At 46.4% G+C, this 21,115-nt stretch overlaps 1 protein-coding gene and 1 long non-coding RNA gene across 2 annotated transcripts in view; one reads left to right on the forward strand and one right to left on the reverse strand.

The window, feature by feature from the left end:
• Window positions 1-21,115, forward strand: part of LOC309523593 — a 46,079-nt gene that overhangs the window by 20,390 nt on the left and 4,574 nt on the right. The gene's annotated exons all lie outside the window — the stretch shown is intronic.
• LOC309523395 (uncharacterized protein) lies at window positions 18,519-20,377 on the reverse strand. Its single transcript, XM_082207162.1, has 3 exons — window positions 19,723-20,377; window positions 19,271-19,379; window positions 18,519-18,827 (listed from the first exon to the last, which is right to left on the reverse strand). Exons 1-3 carry the CDS (start codon window positions 20,188-20,190, stop codon window positions 18,742-18,744), a joined length of 663 nt encoding a protein of 220 aa, XP_082063288.1. The 5' UTR covers window positions 20,191-20,377; the 3' UTR covers window positions 18,519-18,741.

Raw genomic sequence — 21,115 nt, forward strand, 5'->3', positions numbered from 1 at the left:
TTAACTCGGTGCTTGCTTCTGAATAACATAGGCTCAGCTTGTAGAGCTTTAAACAAAGGTCTTTAGCCAGCAAGCAGTCTTGCAAAGTGTTAAATGGTTAGCATGAAGCAGAAATCCCGTTAAAGGAAGTCTCTAGCGTCTGCTCAAATATTTTCCCATTTCCTCTATGCTAGCTTTGAAAGCCTTGTTATCACCTCAGTCACTTGCCACAGCAAGAAGAATCCATCAGTTTCCCCTGCCAGTTCATGCAAGAGACGGTCTTGAGTATCCCAGGATCCCCTTTACAAAGAGGAGTTCCATGCGTGTGCATTGATGAATGCATAGGGCCCTTCCCATAGCTGAGATGGGACTGAGCTATCCAGCACGATCCCCTCATGTATTCTCAAGTGAACCCCCTCCCCTATTACATGGCAGGTATTAGCCTCTTGTGCATCCTACAAACACTTTTCCTGATGGTAGAAAGCTGTTGTCCTGAGTGTTTGTCTGGAATGACAGCTCCACTGATACTGGTTCATCCTTCCTCTAAAGAAGTAAAAATATGTGAAGTCTAAATCTGAGATAAGACAGGCAACTCAAGGTTACCAAGTGGTGAGTCACACAGCACATGTTCGCTTCCAGGGCCCCGTTGGTAAGCCCGCCATAGACAAAACATATTCATTTTTTTTTTTAAGTTTCTAGATCAGTGGTTTCCAAACTTCCATGGATCACTTGAAAATTGCTGATGGTCTTTGTGCCTGCTGTAGCAATTGTAACATGCTGCGATGAGACAATGTATGATCTTTAATTGCATTTTTATTGTTGCTTTTATTTCTTGTGTTTCATTGTATTGCAGTTTGCATTCCATAGAACTCAAATAAACTACAGTATGAGAAATAAAAGAAGCAACAACAATTACAATTAAAAAATTAAGTGGATATTAAGGCACACCATTTGAATGAAGCTTATGGACCACAGTTTGGGAACCTCTGTTCTAGATAATAATGTATGACTGTAAATTACTGATAAAAATTGGAAGCAAGGCCTAAGTAAGATTTTAATTTGGTGTGCAGATGGGCATTGGCAAAATATATGTGGATGTTTGCCTAAATGTATGCAAGTTGTGGAATCTGCTTGTTTCCTTGCTGGAGGCGGTGGCCGGCTGGGCCTTGGAGTTCCCTAACCTATTGGTATTGGGAGACTTCAACTTCCATGCTGATGCCACTCCCTCCTCACAGGCTCTGGACCTGGTGTCTTCCATGGCGACACTAGGGCTCTCCCAGTTTGTTTCGGGCCCCACACATCAAGCAGGCCACACGCTGGATCTGATCTTTGGCGTCGGTATAGATGTGATCATGTTTCCTTCGATGAAGGTGCCATGGTCTGATCACTATGCTATGAAAGCCAGGATTGATGTTCCGCCCCCACCCTGCTTAGGTGGTGAGCCGATTTGGGCTCGCCCGTGGAGGCTGATGGACCCTGATAGATTCCGTCAAGCCTTGCGGGACCTTTCTCCCCCTGGCGACTCATTGACTGAGCTTGTTGAGGGCTGGAATACCCAGCTCCTGGCAGCCATCGATGAGATCGCACCTAAGCGCCCTCTGCGACCCCGCAGAAACCGGGCTCCCTGGTTTACTGAGGAGCTCCGGAAAATGAAGCGGGACCTCAGACGGCTAGAGCGAGTATGGCGGGGTGCCCGTGACGGAGCCTCAAGAACATCTTATAGGGTTTTTATGAAAACCTACGAGATGGCGGTGAAGGCTGCTAAGAAGTCCTACTTCTCGGCCTCCATTGCATCCGCTAGCTCTCGCCCGGCACAATTATTTAGTATAATTCGGTCTTTAACGTCCCTCGAAGGACAGCCAAATTTAAATAACAATTCGACACACAGCTGTGAGGCATTTGCGAGCTTTTTTGCGGAGAAGGTCCTGTTGCTCCGCCATGACCTCTCTGCCAATTTGGATACAATAAAGGAACTGGAGGCCCCTCGACTGTCCTCGGGTCCAGTATTGGACCACTTTGACCGGATATCTCCAGCCGATGTGGACAGATTCCTCCAAGCTGGAAAGCCCACCACCTGTCCTCTTGACCCATGCCCGTCATGGCTGATTAGAGCGTGTCCAGACGAGGTGCGGGGCCCCCTGGGGGATATCATCAATTTGTCCCTTGGCACCGGGATATTCCCAGGGGAACTGAAGGAGGCAGTGGTGCGTCCGCTCTTAAAGAAAACATCATTAGATCCCTCAGATCTATCCAATTACCGCCCGGTTTCGAATCTTCCGTTCCTGGGTAAGGTGATTGAGAGAGCGGTTGCTAAACAGCTTGGTGGGTTTCTGGATGAAACATCTGCTCTGGATCCATTCCAGTCCGGCTTCCGCGCTGGTCATGGGACCGAGACGGCTCTGGTCGCCCTAACAGATGATCTCCGCAGGCAGCTGGATCGAGGCGGGTCAGGGCTGCTGATTCTTCTAGATCTGTCAGCAGCCTTTGACATGGTCGATCACGAACTCCTGGACCACCGCCTCGCCGACGTGGGGATCCAGGGCACAGTCCTTCAATGGCTGCGCTCGTTTCTCTCTGGTCGGGGACAGAGGGTGGCGCTTGGGGGGGAATTGTCATCCCGCCACTCCTTGGTGTGTGGAGTGCCTCAGGGTGCGATTCTCTCCCCGATGCTTTTCAACATCTTTATGCGCCCCCTCGCCCAGCTTGTCCGGAGTTTTGGGCTGGGTTGCCATCAGTATGCTGATGACACCCAACTCTATCTGTTGATGGATGGCCATCCTAACTCGGCCCCAGACACACTGACCAGATGTTTGGAAGCTGTGGCTGGATGGTTACGTGGGAGCCGGTTGAAGTTAAATCCTTCGAAGACAGAGGTCCTCTGGCTGGGACGGGATGATATGGGATTGAGGGGGCAACTCCCATCTCTTGCGGGGGTGCAATTAGTGCCAGCACCGTCCGTTAAGAGTTTGGGTGTAATCTTCGATACCTCCCTCTCTATGGAGGCGCAGATTGCAGCTATAACAAAGGTGGCATTTTTTCATCTCCGCCGAGCTAAGCAGTTGGCCCCTTATCTCTCTCGTCCTGACCTAGCCACTGTGATCCATGCGACGGTCACCTCCAGACTGGATTATTGTAACTCGCTCTATGTGGGGCTGCCCTTGAGACTGACCCAGAAACTCCAGTGGGTGCAGAATGCCGCAGCGAGACTCCTTACGGGGTCTTCGCTGCGGGATCACATTCATCCGGTGCTATACCAGCTGCACTGGCTCCCGGTGGAGTACAGGATCAGGTTTAAGGTGCTGGTTTTAACCTTCAAAGCCCTACACGGCCTAGGACCCTCGTATCTACAGGACCGCCTCTCCTGGTATGCCCCACAGAGGAACTTACGGTCCTCAAATAAAAACATCTTGAAGGTCCCAGGCCACAGAGAGGTTAGGCTGGCCTCAACTAGAGCCAGGGCTTTTTCGGCTGCGGCTCCAACCTGGTGGAACGCTCTGTCACAAGAGACAAGGGCCCTGCAGGACTTGACATCTTTCCGCAGGGCCTGCAAGACAGAGCCGTTCCACCAGGCTTTTGGTTAGGGCACAGCCTGACTCCCTCCTTTGGCAATCTTTACAATACTTTAGTTTATGGTTGCCATCAATTTTGATTTTAATGAATTCTTATGATGTTTTTATAATGTTGCACTATTTTAGTGTTGTTAGCCGCCCTGAGCCCGGCTTCGGCTGGGGAGGGCGGGATATAAATAATTTTTTTATTATTATTATTAGTAAATGAGTTTAGCCTGGTATAGAAATAAGCTTCTTTTTTCTGATGGTTTACACAACCCTCATCATGGTCAGCATTCCCTAAGATTCAACTTGGTATAGCTGGCAACTGCCAATAAAATTAAATAAAAATAAAAATTGGTAGACGTAGCACTTCCTCAGTCATGTCCTTCCCAAAGCCAGTATTGTGGAGCTTGCACATCCTTTTAATATTTTCTTTTTAGAAGTCATTCAATGCAGTGGGCAGTATTCAACTGAAGGTGTGAGTGGAGCAATTTCAGTTTGCGCCATGGGCTCCACCTGCCCTCCCCAAATTTGCTCCAGGTGGTTGAGGGAGCCACTAGAACAGGTTTAGGGGGTGCTGTGTTGAATACAAGCCAGTGCAATTTTATCCAATTCATTTGTGTTACACAACCAGCTCTACTGAACAATTGTAATGTTTTTTATGCTCCTGGTTGGATCATCCCCCCCCCCCCGACACTTTTACAGTCAGTTAAAACATTTGCTCCTGTAATGGTAGGATTCTATTTTTTTAAAAGAAAAGTTGTAGGTTTTTCCACAGGATTCCCCAAAGTTCCCCCAGGAACAAGTCCCAACTTCTTCAGCTTCTTTTCTACAGCAGAATTTCATCCCTAGCTTGAAAACTCACCCAAACTTTGCTTTCTGGTGGGGAGAATATTGCCACTAGGAGGAGCTTGGAGGGTCTTCTGGGCTGGTGATGGGGTGCATGTGCAGGACCAAGGGTTGGGCATGGATGGTTTGGAAACACAATGGCAGCCCAACCCTCACTGCCTATAATGGCTTTGTAACACAGAGTGGCCCGAGCTGCAAAACATATAAGGAAAAAGTATGTTGGCTTATATTACATATGTATGTTCTGTATTATTATTTTAATACTATTGTTAAAACATTGTCATGGCCCTTGGGTAGAACAATAAACTTATAACACTTGAACTACTTCACTATCATGTAAGTGTTCAACCATTAGATGCTGCTAGAGCACCATAGCAGTTATGGCTTCTGCAACGCATAGAAGGAGCATTAAGCACATAGCAAAAGTCAACCACAGTAAAAGTAGCTAAGTTTCCCTGTTGCAGCAGAATTGTATTGGGGTGTGTGTTGAAGCACATAGCCTCAGACTTTGCAAAATTTACCTGTAGGCAAATGATCACCCTCCCAAAATTAACCTTCCTTTTCAAATACTCCCAATCTGGATTCCCCTAGCCCAACTTCACAAATGGCAGAAAAAAATTGCACCTACCCGGTAATTCAAAAATATACACTCAAACCCCTCTCACACAAAAGAATAATTCTCATTACAGCCGCCAACTACACCTTAAGCCACCCCAAACCTCTCTCACCACCAAGGAAATACAACAAGTGAATAGTAACACATACAAGTAACGCTGACACCCCCAAGTTCATAGAATCATAGAATCATAGAATCATAGAGTTGGAAGAGACCACAAGGGCCATCGAGTCCAACCCCTGCCAAGCAGGAAACACCATCAGAGCACTCCTGACATATGGTTGTCAAGCCTCTGCTTAAAGACCTCCAAAGTAGGAGACTCCACCACACTCCTTGGCAGCAAATTCCACTGTCGAACAGCTCTTACTGTCAGGAAGTTCTTCCTAATGTTTAGGTGGAATCTTCTTTCTTGTAGTTTGGATCCATTGCTCCGTGTCCGCTTCTCTGGAGCAGCAGAAAACAACCTTTCTCCCTCCTCTATGTGACATCCTTTTATATATTTGAACATGGCTATCATATCACCCCTTAACCTCCTCTTCTCCAGGCTAAACATGCCCAGCTCCCTTAGCCGTTCCTCATAAGGCATCGTTTCCAGGCCTTTGACCATTTTGGTTGCCCTCCTCTGGACACGTTCCAGTTTGTCAGTGTCCTTCTTGAATTGTGGTGCCCAGAACTGGACACAGTACTCCAGTTGAATAATAGAAGCATAACCACCCGCCCACACACCCCTTGCCACTCCCCCTTCCCCTTTTCCCCTTTTTTCTTCCTCTTCCTAATTGTTTAAACCAATTCATGAACCAATAACTTATACATTGACCACTAATAATGAAATATATGTGGTAGATATTTTTCCACATTTATGGTGCTATTTTTTTTAAAGTTTTCCAATTTAATAATCCAATAAAAGCCACATTAAAATATTACAAATTACAATACAATAAAAAAATCCAAATATAAATGCCAAATTTTATATCTTTGTGTGACTTCCCATGCTCTGAATTTTGCGAAGTGCTGATATTATGCTATTTTTGTGATATACAAATGACATGATAAATCTTGGTATACTTATTTGTATAACATTATTCTTGTTTATAAGACCCAATAAAAAATCAAAAGCAAAACATGGGGGAGGTGGAGAATCTGTCTCTCTAGCAATGATGAAGATGGGTGGGGCAGGGGAGGATGGAATTTCCACACAGTGCAGCTTCACCCAGCGTGGCTGAATTGTAGAGTTTAAAAAATGCACCTGCCACAATTACCTGCTTTGTAGAGTTCTCAAAAGCAAAAGAAAAGGAGGAGGACTCTCTTCACTCATGGACTTTCTGGTGACATGCATAAACTATGGCTGCTGCTTGATTCCTGGTATTTTCAGCTATTTGTTTAAAGAGACAGCTTGAGGCAGTATATACCCTTCAGGCTGAAGGAAACTCTTAGGCAGATTAGTTGTAAGCTGTGAAGCACCCAGCTGGGGTCAGCCTTAACAAACACAAACCTTTGCAATGCTACCAGTAGGAGTTCTCATCTCTCTCTCTCAATTTGTTTTCCCCTCTTTAAATAAGCCACCCAGGTCCCCCCCTATAATCAGATTCTGGCAGACTGCACACAGACTTTGCAATAAAAAAAGCCACAGAGAGAAAATGAAATATGGATCTATTATTTTTATGTTTATTTCCCCCTATGTACTGATGAGAAGTAAGGCAACCCATTCATTGAGGATAATGCGAGGAGCTGTTACACATCTCCAGCAGTAAACAAAATTCAGTTAATGAGTGGCATTCAAGTTTTCATTAGTTTTCTTGAGTATAATGCTTGCACTTTTCTGATGCTTCTTTCACACTACAGCAACTCTTGCTTTACGGAATTGTGGCTTTTCTGGCTGAGAGAGCAGCATGTGGCGCTCTCATTCAACCAGTGGCTATGGTGACACAGCCATAAGCCCCATTGGACCCCTACCCTTTCCACACATGTGGGATTCTGTCTCCCCCTCACCATTACCCTCTCCCCCCCAGGAAAGGGCAGGAAAGAACTGTCTGCTCATCTACTGCCCTCACTTTACTCTGCCCTCATCTACTGCCCTCACTATCCTCACTTTACTCCTGTGATTTTCCAGATTTTTTGGGGAGGGGGAAACTGTTAACAGATTCCCCCCCCCGAATAAAACACCATGGAAGTGGGCATCAGATTTCCATTAGTGGAAGTGGCTTTTATGTCCTGTGAAAGCTCCGATATAATCTGGAAATCAGCAGTGAAACCTTGGGGAGATGACTGCTGCCTTCATCGTCATTGGTTGCTCGGAGACTAGAAATCTGGGAGTACCAGGTTGTATTCATAATGAAAAAAAGAACAAAACCTGTGAAAAGATCCCTTGTACTCTCTTCCTCATCTTCCTCACAGTCCCTCTCCTGCAACAGCTTCTTATTAGGCTTCCAAGGGCAGGAGGTGTTCAGAGTTGATTTGGGAGGGGAGGGGGATAGAGGAAGAAAGATGTTAAAGTACCTACAGAGGTGGCATTGAAGGGCAACTCAGAAGACACAAACCAAGTTGCGATTAAGAGAACTTTAATAAACATTGGCTTTTGAAGTATGTCTCTAAGCTCACAAGAAGTAAAGGGGGGGGGGGCAAAGAAACCACTATTTGTTATTTCCTTTGCACACCCACACCCAGGTCTGAAAACCATTCCTTAACTTTCTTTAAAAACCTTTGAATCTCAAAATGTTTTGTACACTGGTGCAGTCAGGCCCATTCAGAACAGAAGCCATTGTAAGCAACACAAAAGATTGAATTAGCTGGTCATAGAATTATAGTATTGCAGCTGGGACACCAAGGGTCATCTATTCCAGCCCCCGCAGTGCAGGAATCTCAGTCTCAATCTCATCCCTGACAGAAGGCCACTGCTTAGAAACCTGTACTGAAGGAGAGTCCACCACCTTCCAAGGTAGTCCACGCCACTGTCAAACAGAACTTGCCATCAGAACGTTCTTCCCAATGTTTAGTTGGAATCTCCTTTCTTGTTATTTGGGTGCTCCCCTCTGGAGCAGGAGAAAACAAGCTTGCTTCCTCTTCCACATGATGGCCCTTCAGATCTTTGAAGATGGCTCTCATATCACCTCTTTGTCTTCTCTTTCCAAGGCTAAACAAATGTACCCACTTCCCTCAACTGTTCATCCTAAGGCACTTCATGATCTTGGTCACTCTTCTCTGAGACTTTGATCTTCTCTGTTGCAGTTCTTGAACAGCACACAAATCACTGGCAAGAAGGAATCTTTCCCTTAAGTGTGTGGGACAACACCAGTTCCCCTCGTCATGCTTCTTTGTTGTGCCCATGCACACATTTTTATTATGACACTGTTTGTTAAATGCCGATTGCGTAGTTTTGATCACAAAACTGTGCAATATTTGCAAGTGTTCCTCTACCAGATGAAAAATACTGTAGGTCCATGTTGCACTTGAGGGAAGAAACCCACAGTTTATCAGCTGCCTGCTCCACATTTCTCGGAGAAGCTTACAAGAGAAGCTCAAGGTTATATGCAGACAAAACAAGCAGCTTCTCTTTGGCTTTCAAGAATAAGAAGGTGCATAAGAAGCAGATGCCTGCCTGTGGAATGAAATGTTGTTGTTGTTTAGTCGTTTAGTCGTGTCCAACTCTTCGTGACCCCCTGGACCAGAGCACGCCAGGCACTCCTATCTTCCACAGCCTCCCGCAGTTTGGTCAAACTCATGCTGGTAGCTTCGAGAACTCTGTCCCACCATCTCGTCCTCTGTCGTCCCCTTCTCCTTGTGCCCTCCATCTTTCCCAGCATTAGGGTATTTTCCAGGGAGTCTTCTCTTCTCATGAGGTGGCCAAAGTCTTGGAGCCTCAGCTTCACGATCTGTCCTTCCAGTGAGCACTCAGGGCTGATTTCCTTAAGAATGGATACGTTTGATCTTCTTGCAGTCCATGGGACTCTCAAGAGTCTCCTCCAGCACCAGAATTCAAAAGCATCAATTCTTCGGCGATCAGCCTTCTTTATGGTCCAGCTCTCACTTCCATACATCACTACTGGGAAAACCATGGCTTTTACTATACGGACCTTTGTTGGCAAGGTGATGTCTCTGCTTTTAAGATGCTGTCTAGGTTTGCCATCGCCTTTCTCCCAAGGAGCAGGCGTCTTTTAATTTCGTGGCTGCTGTCACCATCTGCAGTGATCATGGAGCCCAAGAAAGTAAAATCTCTCACTGCCTCCATTTCTTCCCCTTCTATTTGCCAGGAGGTGATGGGACCAGTGGCCATGATCTTCGTTTTTTTGATGTTGAGCTTCAGACCATATTTTGCGCTCTCCTCTTTCACCCTCATTAAAAGGTTCTTTAAATCCTCTTCACTTTCTGCCATCAAGGTTGTGTCATCTGCATATCGGAGGCTGTTGCTATTTCTTCTGGCTATCTTAATTCCAACTTGGGATTCATCCAGCCCACCTTTTGCACGATGAATTCTGCATATAAGTTAAATAAGCAGGGAGACAATATACAGCCTTGCCGTAATCCTTTCCCAATTTTGAACCAATTAGTTGTTCCAGTTCCAGTTCTAACTGTAGCTTCTTGTCCCAAATAGAGATTTCTCAGGAGACAGATGAGGTGACCAGGCACTCCCATTTCTTGAAGAACTTGCCATAGTTTGCTGTGGTCAACACAGTCAAATACTTTTGCCTAGTCAATGAAACAGAAGTAGATGTATTTCTGGAACTCTCTAGCTTTCTCCATAATCCAGTGCATGTTTGCAATTTGGTCTCTGGTTCCTCTGCCCCTCGAAATCCAGCTTGCACTTCTGGGAGTTCTCGGTCCACATGCTGCTTAAGCCTGCCTTGTAGAATTTTAAGCATAACCTTGCTAGCGTGTGAAATGAGCGCAATTGTGCGGTAGCTGGAGCATTCTTTGGCACTGCCCTTCTTTGGGTTGGGATGTAGACTGATCTTCTCCAATTCTCTGGCCACTGCTGAGTTTTCCAAATTTGCTGGCATATTGAGTGTAGCACCTTAACAGCATCATCTTTTAAAATTTTAAATAGTTCAGCTGGAATATCATCACTTCCACTGGCCTTGTTATTAGCAGTGCTTTCTAAGGCCCATTTGACTTCAGTGGAATGAAACAGTCTGTTGCAATTGCATTACACTGTGATACTTTGGCAAACTGCGCAAACACAGAACCAATATAACAAATAAACTAGGTAACTAACTGAAATAAAATCAAATTTCCCCTATGTCCTCCAAACCAACATAATGTTTGGGTCCCAAGTGTTTCCTTCTCATTTATCAGTCATACCTCGGGTTACAGACGGTTCAGCTTGCCTTTTTTTGGTTATGGACCGCCGAAACCCAGAAGTACGGGTTACTTCCGGGTTTCGGTGGTCGTGATGCGCAGAAGCACTAAATCACGTTTTGTGCATGTGCAGAAACGCTGAATCGCAACCCGCATGTGCGCAGACGAGCTGCTGCGGGTTGCAAACACTGCAGGTTGCAAACGTGCATCCCACACAGATACGTTCACAACCCGAACATCCACTGTACTCTAACCACTACACCACATTGGCTTAGAGGGTAAAGGTATCTTAAAAGTTAGTCGTCGTCATCATCACCATCATACTTTTATTTTGTACCCCACCCATCTGACTGGGCTGCCTCAGCCACTATGGGCAGCTTCCAACATATAATAAAACATAATAAAACATCAACCATTAAAAACTTCCCTGAACAGGCTGCCTTCAGGTGTCTTCTAAAAGTCAGATAGTTGTTATATACTGTAGTTACTTCTCTCCTTGACATCTGATGGGAGGGGGTTCCACAGGGAGGGAGCCACCACCAAGAAGGCCCTCTGCCTGGTTCCCTGCAAGCTCACTTCTCGCAGGGAGGGAACCACCAGAAGGCCATCGGAGCTGGACCTCAGTGTCTGGGCTGAATGATGGGGGTGGAGACGCTCCTTCAGGTAAACAGAGGTGAGTGAGATTACTGGACAAATAAAGTACAACCATGATGGCAAGGAAATTTCATAGAAAACAGAAAGAATGTATGTATTTCATTTCACTTTTAATTTGTATACCACCTTTCTATATTACTATACACTATACTATACTATACTATACTATACTATACTATACTATACTATAGGGACGCGGGTGGCGCTGTGGGTAAAACCACAGTGCCCAGGGCTTGCCGATCGTATGGTCGACTGTTCGAATCCCCGTGGCGGGCTGAGCTCCTGTCTTTCGGTCCCAGCTCCTGCCCACCTAGCAGTTCGAAAGCACCCCTAAGTGCAAGTAGATAAATAGGTACCGCTTTATAGCGGGAAGGTAAATGGCGTTTCCGTGTGCGGTGCTGGTGCTGGCTCACCAGTTGCAGCTTCGTCACGTTGGCCATGTGACCCGGAAGTGTCTCTGGACAGTGCTGGCCCCCAGCCTCTTAAGTGAGATGGGTGCACAACCCTAGAGTCGGACACGACTGGCCCGTATGGGCAGGGGTATCTTTACCTTTTTATACTATACTATACTATACTATACTATACTATACTATACTATACTATACTATACTGTTGACAGTAACAGTAAAGACCTTATAACAACAAAGACCTTATAACAATCTGATCCAAAACAAAAATGTCATAATAAAAACATAACTTTAAAATAAACAACTTATATCAAAGTGATATTCAATAATCCATTAGTATATAATAGTACACAATAAAATTAAATATCAGCAAATAACAATTAAACAGAAATTCACCACTAACAATTACAACAAATAATTTCTAAACTATAATAAATAAGAATAGCAGCAAGTCACAGAGCAGACACCTTGCTACTCAAGACCCTTTTCACTGAAGATGCCGAGAGGTAAGTCTTCTGCCTGTAAGACATGTATGCTTCCTACCAATGAGCTATGATCATGCCACGGTCTTCCAAAGCCGAAGCTTCTTATTCCTCCCGCCATGTGACTATACAGTGGTACCTCGGGTTAAGTACTTAATTCGTTCTGGAGGTCCGTTCTTAACCTGAAACCGTTCTTAACCTGAGGCACCACTTTAGCTAATGGGGCCTCCCGCTGCTGCCAATGCATGATTTCTGTTCTCATCCTGAGGCAAGGTTCTGACTTAACCCGAGGTACTACTTCCAGGTTAGTGGAGTCTGTCCCCAAAGTGTACCACTGTACCCAGGTGCCTTCTCAGTCTGGCATAGACTGCATCTGGTGCATCTGGTACTTTGCCTCTCGCTTCTGCTCTTATTTCCCAATGCACCTTTACCTGTGACATCCCACCCAGCTGCCAGGTGGTCTACTGCAACCCCTCTCCTTATTTCTGTCCCTCCTTATGCATGGGGTTCTGGAGCCACCAGTTCTCAGTTCCCTCATCACCCTCCAGTGCAGGCATCTCGGAATCAGTCTCCTTCCCTCTGCTGGTGCTGCGATTTGGAGTCTGCTCCTCTGCTTCTTCTTTCAGCATCTTTCACCATCTGAGGGGAAACAGGGATGTGGCTCCTCTGGCCTCACTGCTGTGACCTGGCCCCCCCACTTTCACTGGCACATGTCCCCCTTTCCGCTAAACTCAGCAAAGCATTTAGCAAAGCATTCCCAAATGCCTTCGCCACCTCAAGGGCAGGAAGACAAGGAGCAATGCAATGTGTCGGAATGTCCTCCTGTGTCAAGGCTGCTTGACATCCTGTCACCAAACTCAGCGAGAGGAGGGGCATTCTGTAAAGTGCTCCCAATCATCTTGTCCAGTGGGGACGGGTGCTGGGTTCTGCCTGTGGCAGGGCAGGTGGGGGTCTCCTTCTTTCCACCTGAGGTGGCTGCTTCACCCCACCTCATCTGTGGGCCAGCTCTGACATCCCAGTGCCATGCATGCTGCTTTCCCCACTTGACTTTTGTGTATTGCTGAGGCCAGAAAAACAGACAAAGTGATGATCTGTTTGGAGAGGTCAGAGGAGAGAGAGAGAAGGCCAGGAAGAGGTACAGACAAGTAGTACAGTCATAACTCGGAAGTCAAACAGAATCCATTCTAGAAGTCTGTTTGACTTCCAAAATGTTTGGAAACCAAGGCATGACTTTCTGCAGCCAATCGGAACCGGCGGAACCCGCGTCGGATGTTCGTGTTCCAAAGAACATTCGCAAACCGGAACAGTCACTTCCGGGTTTGTGGCATTTGGGAGCCAAAACGTTCAAGTCACAAGGTGTTCATCTTCCAAGATACGACTCGGGAGCTGGGCATGTTTAGCCTGGAGAAGAGGAGGTTAAGGGGTGATATGATAGCCATGTTCAAATATATAAAAGGATGTCACATAGAGGAGGGAGAAAGGTTGTTTTCTGCTGCTCCAGAGAAGCGGACACGGAGCAATGGATCCAAACTACAAGAAAGAAGATTCCACCTAAACATTAGGAAGAACTTCCTGACAGTAAGAGCTGTTCGACAGTGGAATTTGCTGCCAAGGAGTGTGGTGGAGTCTCCTGCTTTGGAGGTCTTTAAGCAGAGGCTTGACAACCATATGTCAGGAGTGCTCTGATGGTGTTTCCTGCTTGGCAGGGGGTTGGACTCGATGGCCCTTGTGGTCTCTTCCAACTCTATGATTCTATGATTGTATGATTCTAACTGAGTGGCTGCAGAGGTGGGGTAGACTCAAGGGAGTGCCAATTCCTCTGCTCTTGGGGAAAAGGCTTTAGGCAGCTCTGGTTGTCCCCCATTAGGCTAACAGGCCCGTTTCTCACCAACCCAAAGTCCTTGGTTAGTTGACTAAGTTGACCAGGCCATCTCTCTGCACGCTACTGTAGCTGCAATGTATTCAGACTCTGTGGAAGATAAGGCTATACAATTCTGTTTATAATTGCCTCATGAAATGGGACCATTTCCAAATATAAATACATATCCACCTGTGGATTTATAATCAGTTTTATATCCAGCCCAATCAGCATCAGTAAAACCAATCATTTCAGGATTATTAACAGCTGGTAATCTTAATTTACAGTTTATTGTACCCCGTAAGTACCAAACCACCAAACCATCCAGTCACATTCAGTGGGAACATTTACTTTTCTATGGCACTGGCTAAGTCAGGTCTACATGTAGTAACAAGACACAAAAGCTTTCCAATCACTGACCTGCACTCATTGTTGTCTGGCAATAGCTTTGAATCATCTTGATTCTTTAAAAAGTCAGTAGTCATGGGTGTGGCAACTGGGTACATTTCTTGCATCTGCATGCTTTAGATAATTTCAGAAATCTTTTGCTTTTGGCTAAGAAGAAATGAACCGTCTTCTTCTCTTTCAACTTGAATTCCAAGACAGTACTGTCTAGCTTTAGAATGTCTATATTTATCCTGTTTGGGCCTTATTAGCTGGAGGTTGCCTTTCTCTATAGTCCACAGAGTCTATGGTCCAAGAATGGGTCTCTGTGCCCTCTATCTATGAGCATGTTTTCCTTTCTTTTCCCTTGTTTGTATAATGCGGTTAAAATATTGGAGTTTGTATGATCAAAACTCCAAAGAAACTTTTCCTAAAAATAACAAAGGTGGTTTTTTTTGTTATATTGGCTGTACTTCATGCCAAATGGACTTTCTTATTAATCAAGTTGAGAAAGACCCATCCAGTACACCCTGCTGTAATGCAGGAATCTCAACACACAGTCTCCCATCCCATTTAGAACCATACCAGACCTTGCTTAGCTTTACTAAACATGATAGCAGTTTTAATGCTGCACCATTAGGAGAATAGCTTCCCCTATATGCAATTTTAGGTGATTCTTTTCAAGAAGAGCTAAAATACATGCCTCCATAAAACACACAATTATTCCGGGGCTTCTGGCAATCTTGTCTTTGGCCATTCAGTAGTCCAATGGAGGGCTGGGGCAGAAGCACTTGAATGGATGTTGTTCCACTGCAAAGGAACATCTTTCCTCTTGCCAGAGGTTTGGTTCGGGGCTGTTTGAGACCTATCCCAGGGTCTCAAATTTCAATTGCTTTACCCAGGCTCGCTTCTTAGCCAGAGGCCACACTGGTAAAGCAAACTTGGTTGTGCTTTAACGGCAGAATAAACCACCCTCCCTTGCCCCAGGACAAGCCAACCATTCTACAGCTTTAGGCAAGGGCCACTTTCTTGCTACTATAGCACTTTTAAATGATAGTGCATTGCACAGCATTACAAATAGCAAGGCACACTTGAAATCTTTACTACAATGGCCCTGCTGCTCTTCACTCTACTTAACACTTTCACCTTTTTTGCAAGCTGTATAAATTTACTGTTTAATGGTTAGGGAACAATAATTCTCCTTATGATGGGAAATATTTCAAGTCTACCCTATGCAGCCTGATGATGATGATGATGCTAATAATAATAATAATAATAATAATAATATGCACCCATCTGACGAGGTTGCCCCCAGCCACTCTGGGCAGCTCCCAACAAAAAATAATAAAAGCACAATATGACATCACACATTAAAAACTTCCCTGAACAAACCCATCCTTTACAGGGAAAAGTAGCAAAATGCAACACTGACTTGCAAAATGATGCAGTTTCCCTGCCATGGCTTATTTGTTGATCCCTTTAGGTCTTAGGAGGTGAAAAAGCCAAACAGGCTGCTGCTGCTTTTTTCACCTCTTGCATTCAAATAGGCATCCCGTTCCCTACTGAAAACCTAACAACCTGTGAGAGTGAATGGAATCACCTGCTGCTGCTGCTGCTGCTGCTCCTCCCAGTCACATATCACCCAGTGCAGCAAAGACAGATCAGTGCAACAGAAATTAAGACGGGGCCTGGATTTGGCTAGTGAACTGCCCCAGAAAGAAATTGGGAGCTCACAACCCTGTTCTTGATCAATGTTAGGATGGAGAGGGAAGTCTCAGGCAGATGATGACAAGAAGCAGAACCCACTTCTCTTTCAAAAGCTGCGGCTGTGAAACTGACGCTTGTCAACAGAGGGTCCCTACGTTTCCGTGCGCTGCGCTGGTGCTGGCTCACCAGAGTAGCTTTGTCACGCTGGCCACGTGACCCGGAAGTGTCTGCGGACAGCGCTGGCTCCTGGCCTCTTAAGTGAGATGAGCGCACAACCCTAGAGTCGGACACGACTGGCCCGTATGGGCAGGGGTACCTTACTCAGGATGCCTGGTGAACTTTTGCTTTTGCTGTATTGCTTTCCAGAGTAGGGAGCCTTATCCTGCTGGGAAGGAAACAAGAGAGAGCTCCCAGATAAGAGCGCCCTTGAGCTCCAGAGAGAGCTCCCAGCTAAGAGTGCCCTTGAGCGTATATGATGTGGTTGCCTGTGGAGCCAGAGGAGGGAACAACAGGCTCAGCAGCTGGCAAGGCCAGAGCGTGGGTGAGATGGATGCCAGATCTTTATCTGCTGTCAAAGCACTCTGCAAAATAAGCTAATTAAGAGCCCCTGGCTCCAAGCTGGGGGTGCATTTTTTTTGTGGAAAGCACATGCCAGGGGCAGACATTGGTAATATGGCATTCAGAACGAGGAGAAAATTTGCCTCCCCATCCTTATTTTCACTATAATTTCTTTTGGTGCAGTTAATTTTAATGGATCTTCTCAGTGGATACCCATATAAATATAGACTTCTATTATTATTATTATTATTATTATTATTATTATTATTATTATTCCCCACTTCTGCTTGGCACCCTGTGCAGTGGAACTCCCCACACCACCCTAAATCTGGCACTGAACATGCTCCCCCTCCCCCCCCAGCCCCAGGTTATTAAAAAGGTGCAATAAACTCAGGCTTTACTTTAGTTTTGTTGGCAGTCCTCTCGTTCTTGTGCCCCATTCTTCTTCCCTTGACTCTTTTAACTCTCCCAAATAAAAAAATCAGGGACATATTTCTCCTCCCCCCCTAAGATGTTATTAAAAACTTTTCATAATACATTAAAAGAAACGGATCTAAGTAAAAACTAAAACAGAAAAAGAAAATCAACTTGGCAAACAGAGTAATAGCAGTGAGCTAATGAGTAGCACTAGGAGCAGGTGGTGCTGTGGTCTCAGCCACTGAGCCTCTTGGGCTTGCCAATCGGAAGGTCGGCGGTTCGAATCCCCGTTGCTCTGTCCCTGCTCCTGCCAACCTAGCGGTTCGAAAGCATGTCAAAGTGCAAGTAGATAAATAGGTCCCGCTGGAGCAGAAAGGTAAATGGCGTTTCCATGCGCTCTGGTTTCCGTCACAGTGTTTGGTTGTTCCAGAAGCGGTTTAGTCCTGCTGGCCACATGACCTGGAAAGCTGTCTGTGGACAAACACCAGCTCCCTCAGCCTGAAAGCGAGATGAGTGACGCCAGAGTGGACTTAACCATCCAGGGCTTTGACTGGACTTAACCATCAGGGGCTCCTTTACCTTTACCTTTTACCTAATGAGTAGCAGCTTTTTATCTACCCCAGTGGTTTCCAAACTTTTTTCAAAGAGGGCCAGATTTGATGAAGTGAAGGGCTGTGGGGGTTGACCAAAGCACCAGCCAAGTTGTTGACCTTTTTAAAGAACGTAGGTAAATTTAGGACTGAGCTTTTTTTAGGGTTGGAGTTGTTGAGCTTTTTTTAGGTGTTGAAGATGTTGAAGTTTTTTTAGGATTGTACCCCAGGAAATAAACTGCCACAGGGACCGGATTTAACCGACCGGCAGGCTGGATTAGGCCCCCAAAACAGACTTTGGACATGCCTGATCTACACCATACTGCAAGAAATTACTTTAACACTTTGTCATGCCCCTTTCTGCAGAATGATATGAAGACTTTCTTGTGCAAAGCAGGTTACTCTTCTTTGGACTGCGAAATCCTTGGAATTTCAGCAAAAGCTCAACGATTACACTATGCATGTAGGAGGGGGTAGATAAGGACTGCGGTGCCAGATTCCATAACAACTCTATTCTGGGCTTTGTCCTTAATTTAGCTAAATCTTTTCAATATGAGAGCCACAACAAATTCCAGGTGACTAGGAGCCAAGGAGATCTCACAGGTAGGAGACATCGCATACAGAAACAGTTCCATACCTAGGGGAACATTTGATATTTCCTCTTTGTGATGGAGGGGGAAGCGTTATGGGCAATTTTGTAGAATCATACAGAATTCCAACTCCGTTAAATACTTGGGAAGCTAAGAGTCTAAATTTGGGGGGTGGGGAAGAAACTTCAACAGAATAATAATAATAATAATAATAATAATAATAATAATAATAATTTATTATTTGTACCCTGCCCATCTGGCTGGGTTTCCCCAGCCACTCTGGGCGGCTTCCAACAAAGATGAAAAATACACTAAAATGTCACATATTAAAGAGTTCCCTGAACAGGGCTGCCTTCAGATGTCTTCTGAATGTCAGGTAGTTGTTTATCGCTTTGACATTTGGTGGGAGGGCGTTCCACAAGGCGGGCGCCACTACCGAGATCGTGAGAAAACTGCTGTAGACAGCTATGCCCAGGATTACAATAAAAAGGTGAAGTAGGGCAGGCAAAAGAAACAGTAGTTTATTAGAAGGAATAATAATAATAATAATAATAATAATAATAATAATAATAATAACAACAACAACAACAACAACAACAGTAGTTTATTAGAAGGAAGTTAAAGCCAACTCCTGCTGATGTTAGTTCTATCATGTCTCATTCAAACTGTTAAGAAGACATATTCACAGCATGTTCTCAGAAACTTTATTTAAAGCAAATACATATATTGCTGTTAATCTTTTTAAATGATCTAATGAAATATGTAGAAATACATAGACAGCAATATTCTCCCAATCTCCGGTTTTCTTTATTTCTCCTTCTGTGGGGGCTCCGTCTCTCCCATCTCTCCCTTCTCTTCCTTCTCTTCCTTCTCTTCTTCATCTGAAGCAAAAGCTGAGGGAAAAGTCAAATAACCACCAGTTAAAATTGGTACGTGATACCATGTGCTGCATTTTCATTATGCCGTGTGTTCATTCTTTTTGGCAAAAAAATGGGCACACAAGGAAGACAGGAAATCTGGGCCACAAGGAGGCAGCAAACCTTTGTGCCCTTCAGAGGCACACGCACAGTCTGCTATGGCCTCCTGCGTGGGGGAACAACACCCCTGCCAAGACGTCCGCCCAGCAAAGGCAACCCTGCCAAGGTCTGCCTCCTCCCCACAAAGGCGTCTTGAGCTGTGCTCCACACTGGGGTGGGTGGTGGGGGCTGTAGCCCTCACACTCCCATAAGCCCCTGCCAACATGGCCAGCAGTCATTATGGAGGATGGGACTTGTAGCCCAACAAAATTTGGACGGCCACATCCCTGGATTTGCAAATACAGGATTCTCAAAATTACCTTCTAGCTCCATCAGCTGTTTCCTTCTGAGGAGTATTTCATTCTTCTTATACAGTCTGTCCAGCACCCTCTCAAGTCGTTTGATTGCCCTCTTCAGTGCCTCATATTCCTGGAGAGGACAGGGGATTGGGAAACATTTACACCAGAAGTAGACATTAAATTGACTGGCAGCCTCTTGGGAAAGAGTGGATTGCACCTGTCTGCACAAGCCACAGGCTGGACTCAGTTTTGCACTCTTAGAGCTGTTGCCTAAAGCAACAGAGAGCTATGGTTTTCACTCAGAAAGTTCTGCAAAGTTCAGTTATTTAAACCAGTTCGCCTTCTTGCCTTTCACCTTACAACATCTTTCCCCGGCCGGTGCCCTCCAGGTAGAATGCCCACCTTGAGCTGGAGAGACTCAAGGTGGGCATTACAGCCTAACACCCCTTTCCTGCCTCTCCCTCTGTACTTACCCTGGTTGGAAACTGGCCACCAGTAGCCGAAGCAGCTCCGCCCGGAGATGTTTTCTTCTCCGAGGGCAGAGCCATCTTCAGAGCCGAAGCAGCTCCGCCCGGAGATGTTTTCTTCTCCGAGGGCAGAGCCATCTTCAGAGCCGAAGCAGCTCCGCCCGGAGATGTTTTCTTCTCCGAGGGCAGAGCCATCTTCAGAGCCGAAGCCGCGGCGACAAAAACCGTCTCCAGCCCGGACCCTGCAGTACGCTGAGGGCAGACGGAGAAGCGTGGCAGCTTCGCGCCTCCGCGAAACTTTTCCCGGGACCCCGACTCTTCCGGCCCAGCGGCAGCAGCGCCTTCCACGGCAGGAGTGGGAGCGGGTAATGGGGGCGCGGAGGGCGAAAGGCTCGAGGGTGGCCAAGGGGGCAGAGAAGAATCAGGCACGTCCGACTCGGAGCCTGGGTTCTCGGGCGAAGTGTTCCGTTGCATCCTACAGGCGCGGCAGCTGTCCCGGCGGCAAGTCCTCTCTCTGCTGTAGCTGGCCTCTGCTTAGGAGCCCAGCAAGCGCTCTCCTGGATCGCTCTGAGGTCCGCGCACAACTGCCGCGAGCAGAGATCCCCACCGCTCTCTAAGTCAGCGGAGCCGTCGGGGAAAGGTGGAGCTCGCGGTGCAGCGGCCGCCAATGAGAGGAGAAAGTGGGCTGTTCTCCCTCCCTCCCTCCCACCGCCCCTTCTTGGCGCATCTGGATCGCAAGAAAACTATTGTTACTAAAAGGCAGAAAATGGATATGATTACTTTTCCAGTACTGGCCTGGAAAGGGGCGGAGTGCGTGCTGCAGCTTTGCTTTGTTTCCCTGCTGGTTACAAAGGCGCAGTGGACTACGATAAAGCGCCATTAACATATACATATGTCAGGGGTTCAGGAGCAGAGGCGAGGGCAAGGGAGGAAACAGAGAGCGAGGGGGAGGAGGCAGAAGAAAGGATGAGTGATGACGACGACCCGAGATCTCCGAGTCTTTCCAGTGAATCAGAAGATTCACAAAAAGGAGCACCAGTGGCCAGGGCAAGGGGGGAGACTAGGGGGACACCCCAGGAAGATAGAGCCAGAGGGGACTCAGAGGGGAGCAATTGGAGATCGGGACCAGCGTCACCGCCAGAGAGTAGGAAAGAGGAAGAGCGCCAGGGATCAAGCGCTGGCAGCTCGCAACAGGGGGGAGGGCACGAGTCAGGAGTGGCCACACCTCCATCAGGGAGCGAAGTGACGGTTAGACGGAAAGTGGAAGGTTGGGCGCGCGCGCCAAGTTCAAATGCACAGGAAGGTGGCGCAGTAGGCAGCCCGGAAAGGGAGCCGGGTCCTAAAGCCCGGCGCAAGGAGACAGGAGAGTCAGGGGGGTCAGCGTCAGAAGAATCCCAGA

The sequence above is a fragment of the Podarcis vaucheri genome (assembly GCF_965113315.1).
Source record: "Podarcis vaucheri genome assembly, chromosome: Z".
Lineage (NCBI taxonomy): Eukaryota > Metazoa > Chordata > Lepidosauria > Squamata > Lacertidae > Podarcis > Podarcis vaucheri.

Coding starts and splice junctions, on each gene's coding strand:
- LOC309523395 (XM_082207162.1), bottom strand. CDS start 20,190: ATGCAACGGAACACTTCGCCCGAGAACCCAGGCTCCGAGTCGGACGTG. Junction 19,380..19,722: donor GTGGCCAGTTTCCAACCAGG/GTAAGTACAGAG, acceptor TGTCCTCTCCAG/GAATATGAGGCACTGAAGAG. Junction 18,828..19,270: donor ACAGCTGATGGAGCTAGAAG/GTAATTTTGAGA, acceptor CTTTTCCCTCAG/CTTTTGCTTCAGATGAAGAA.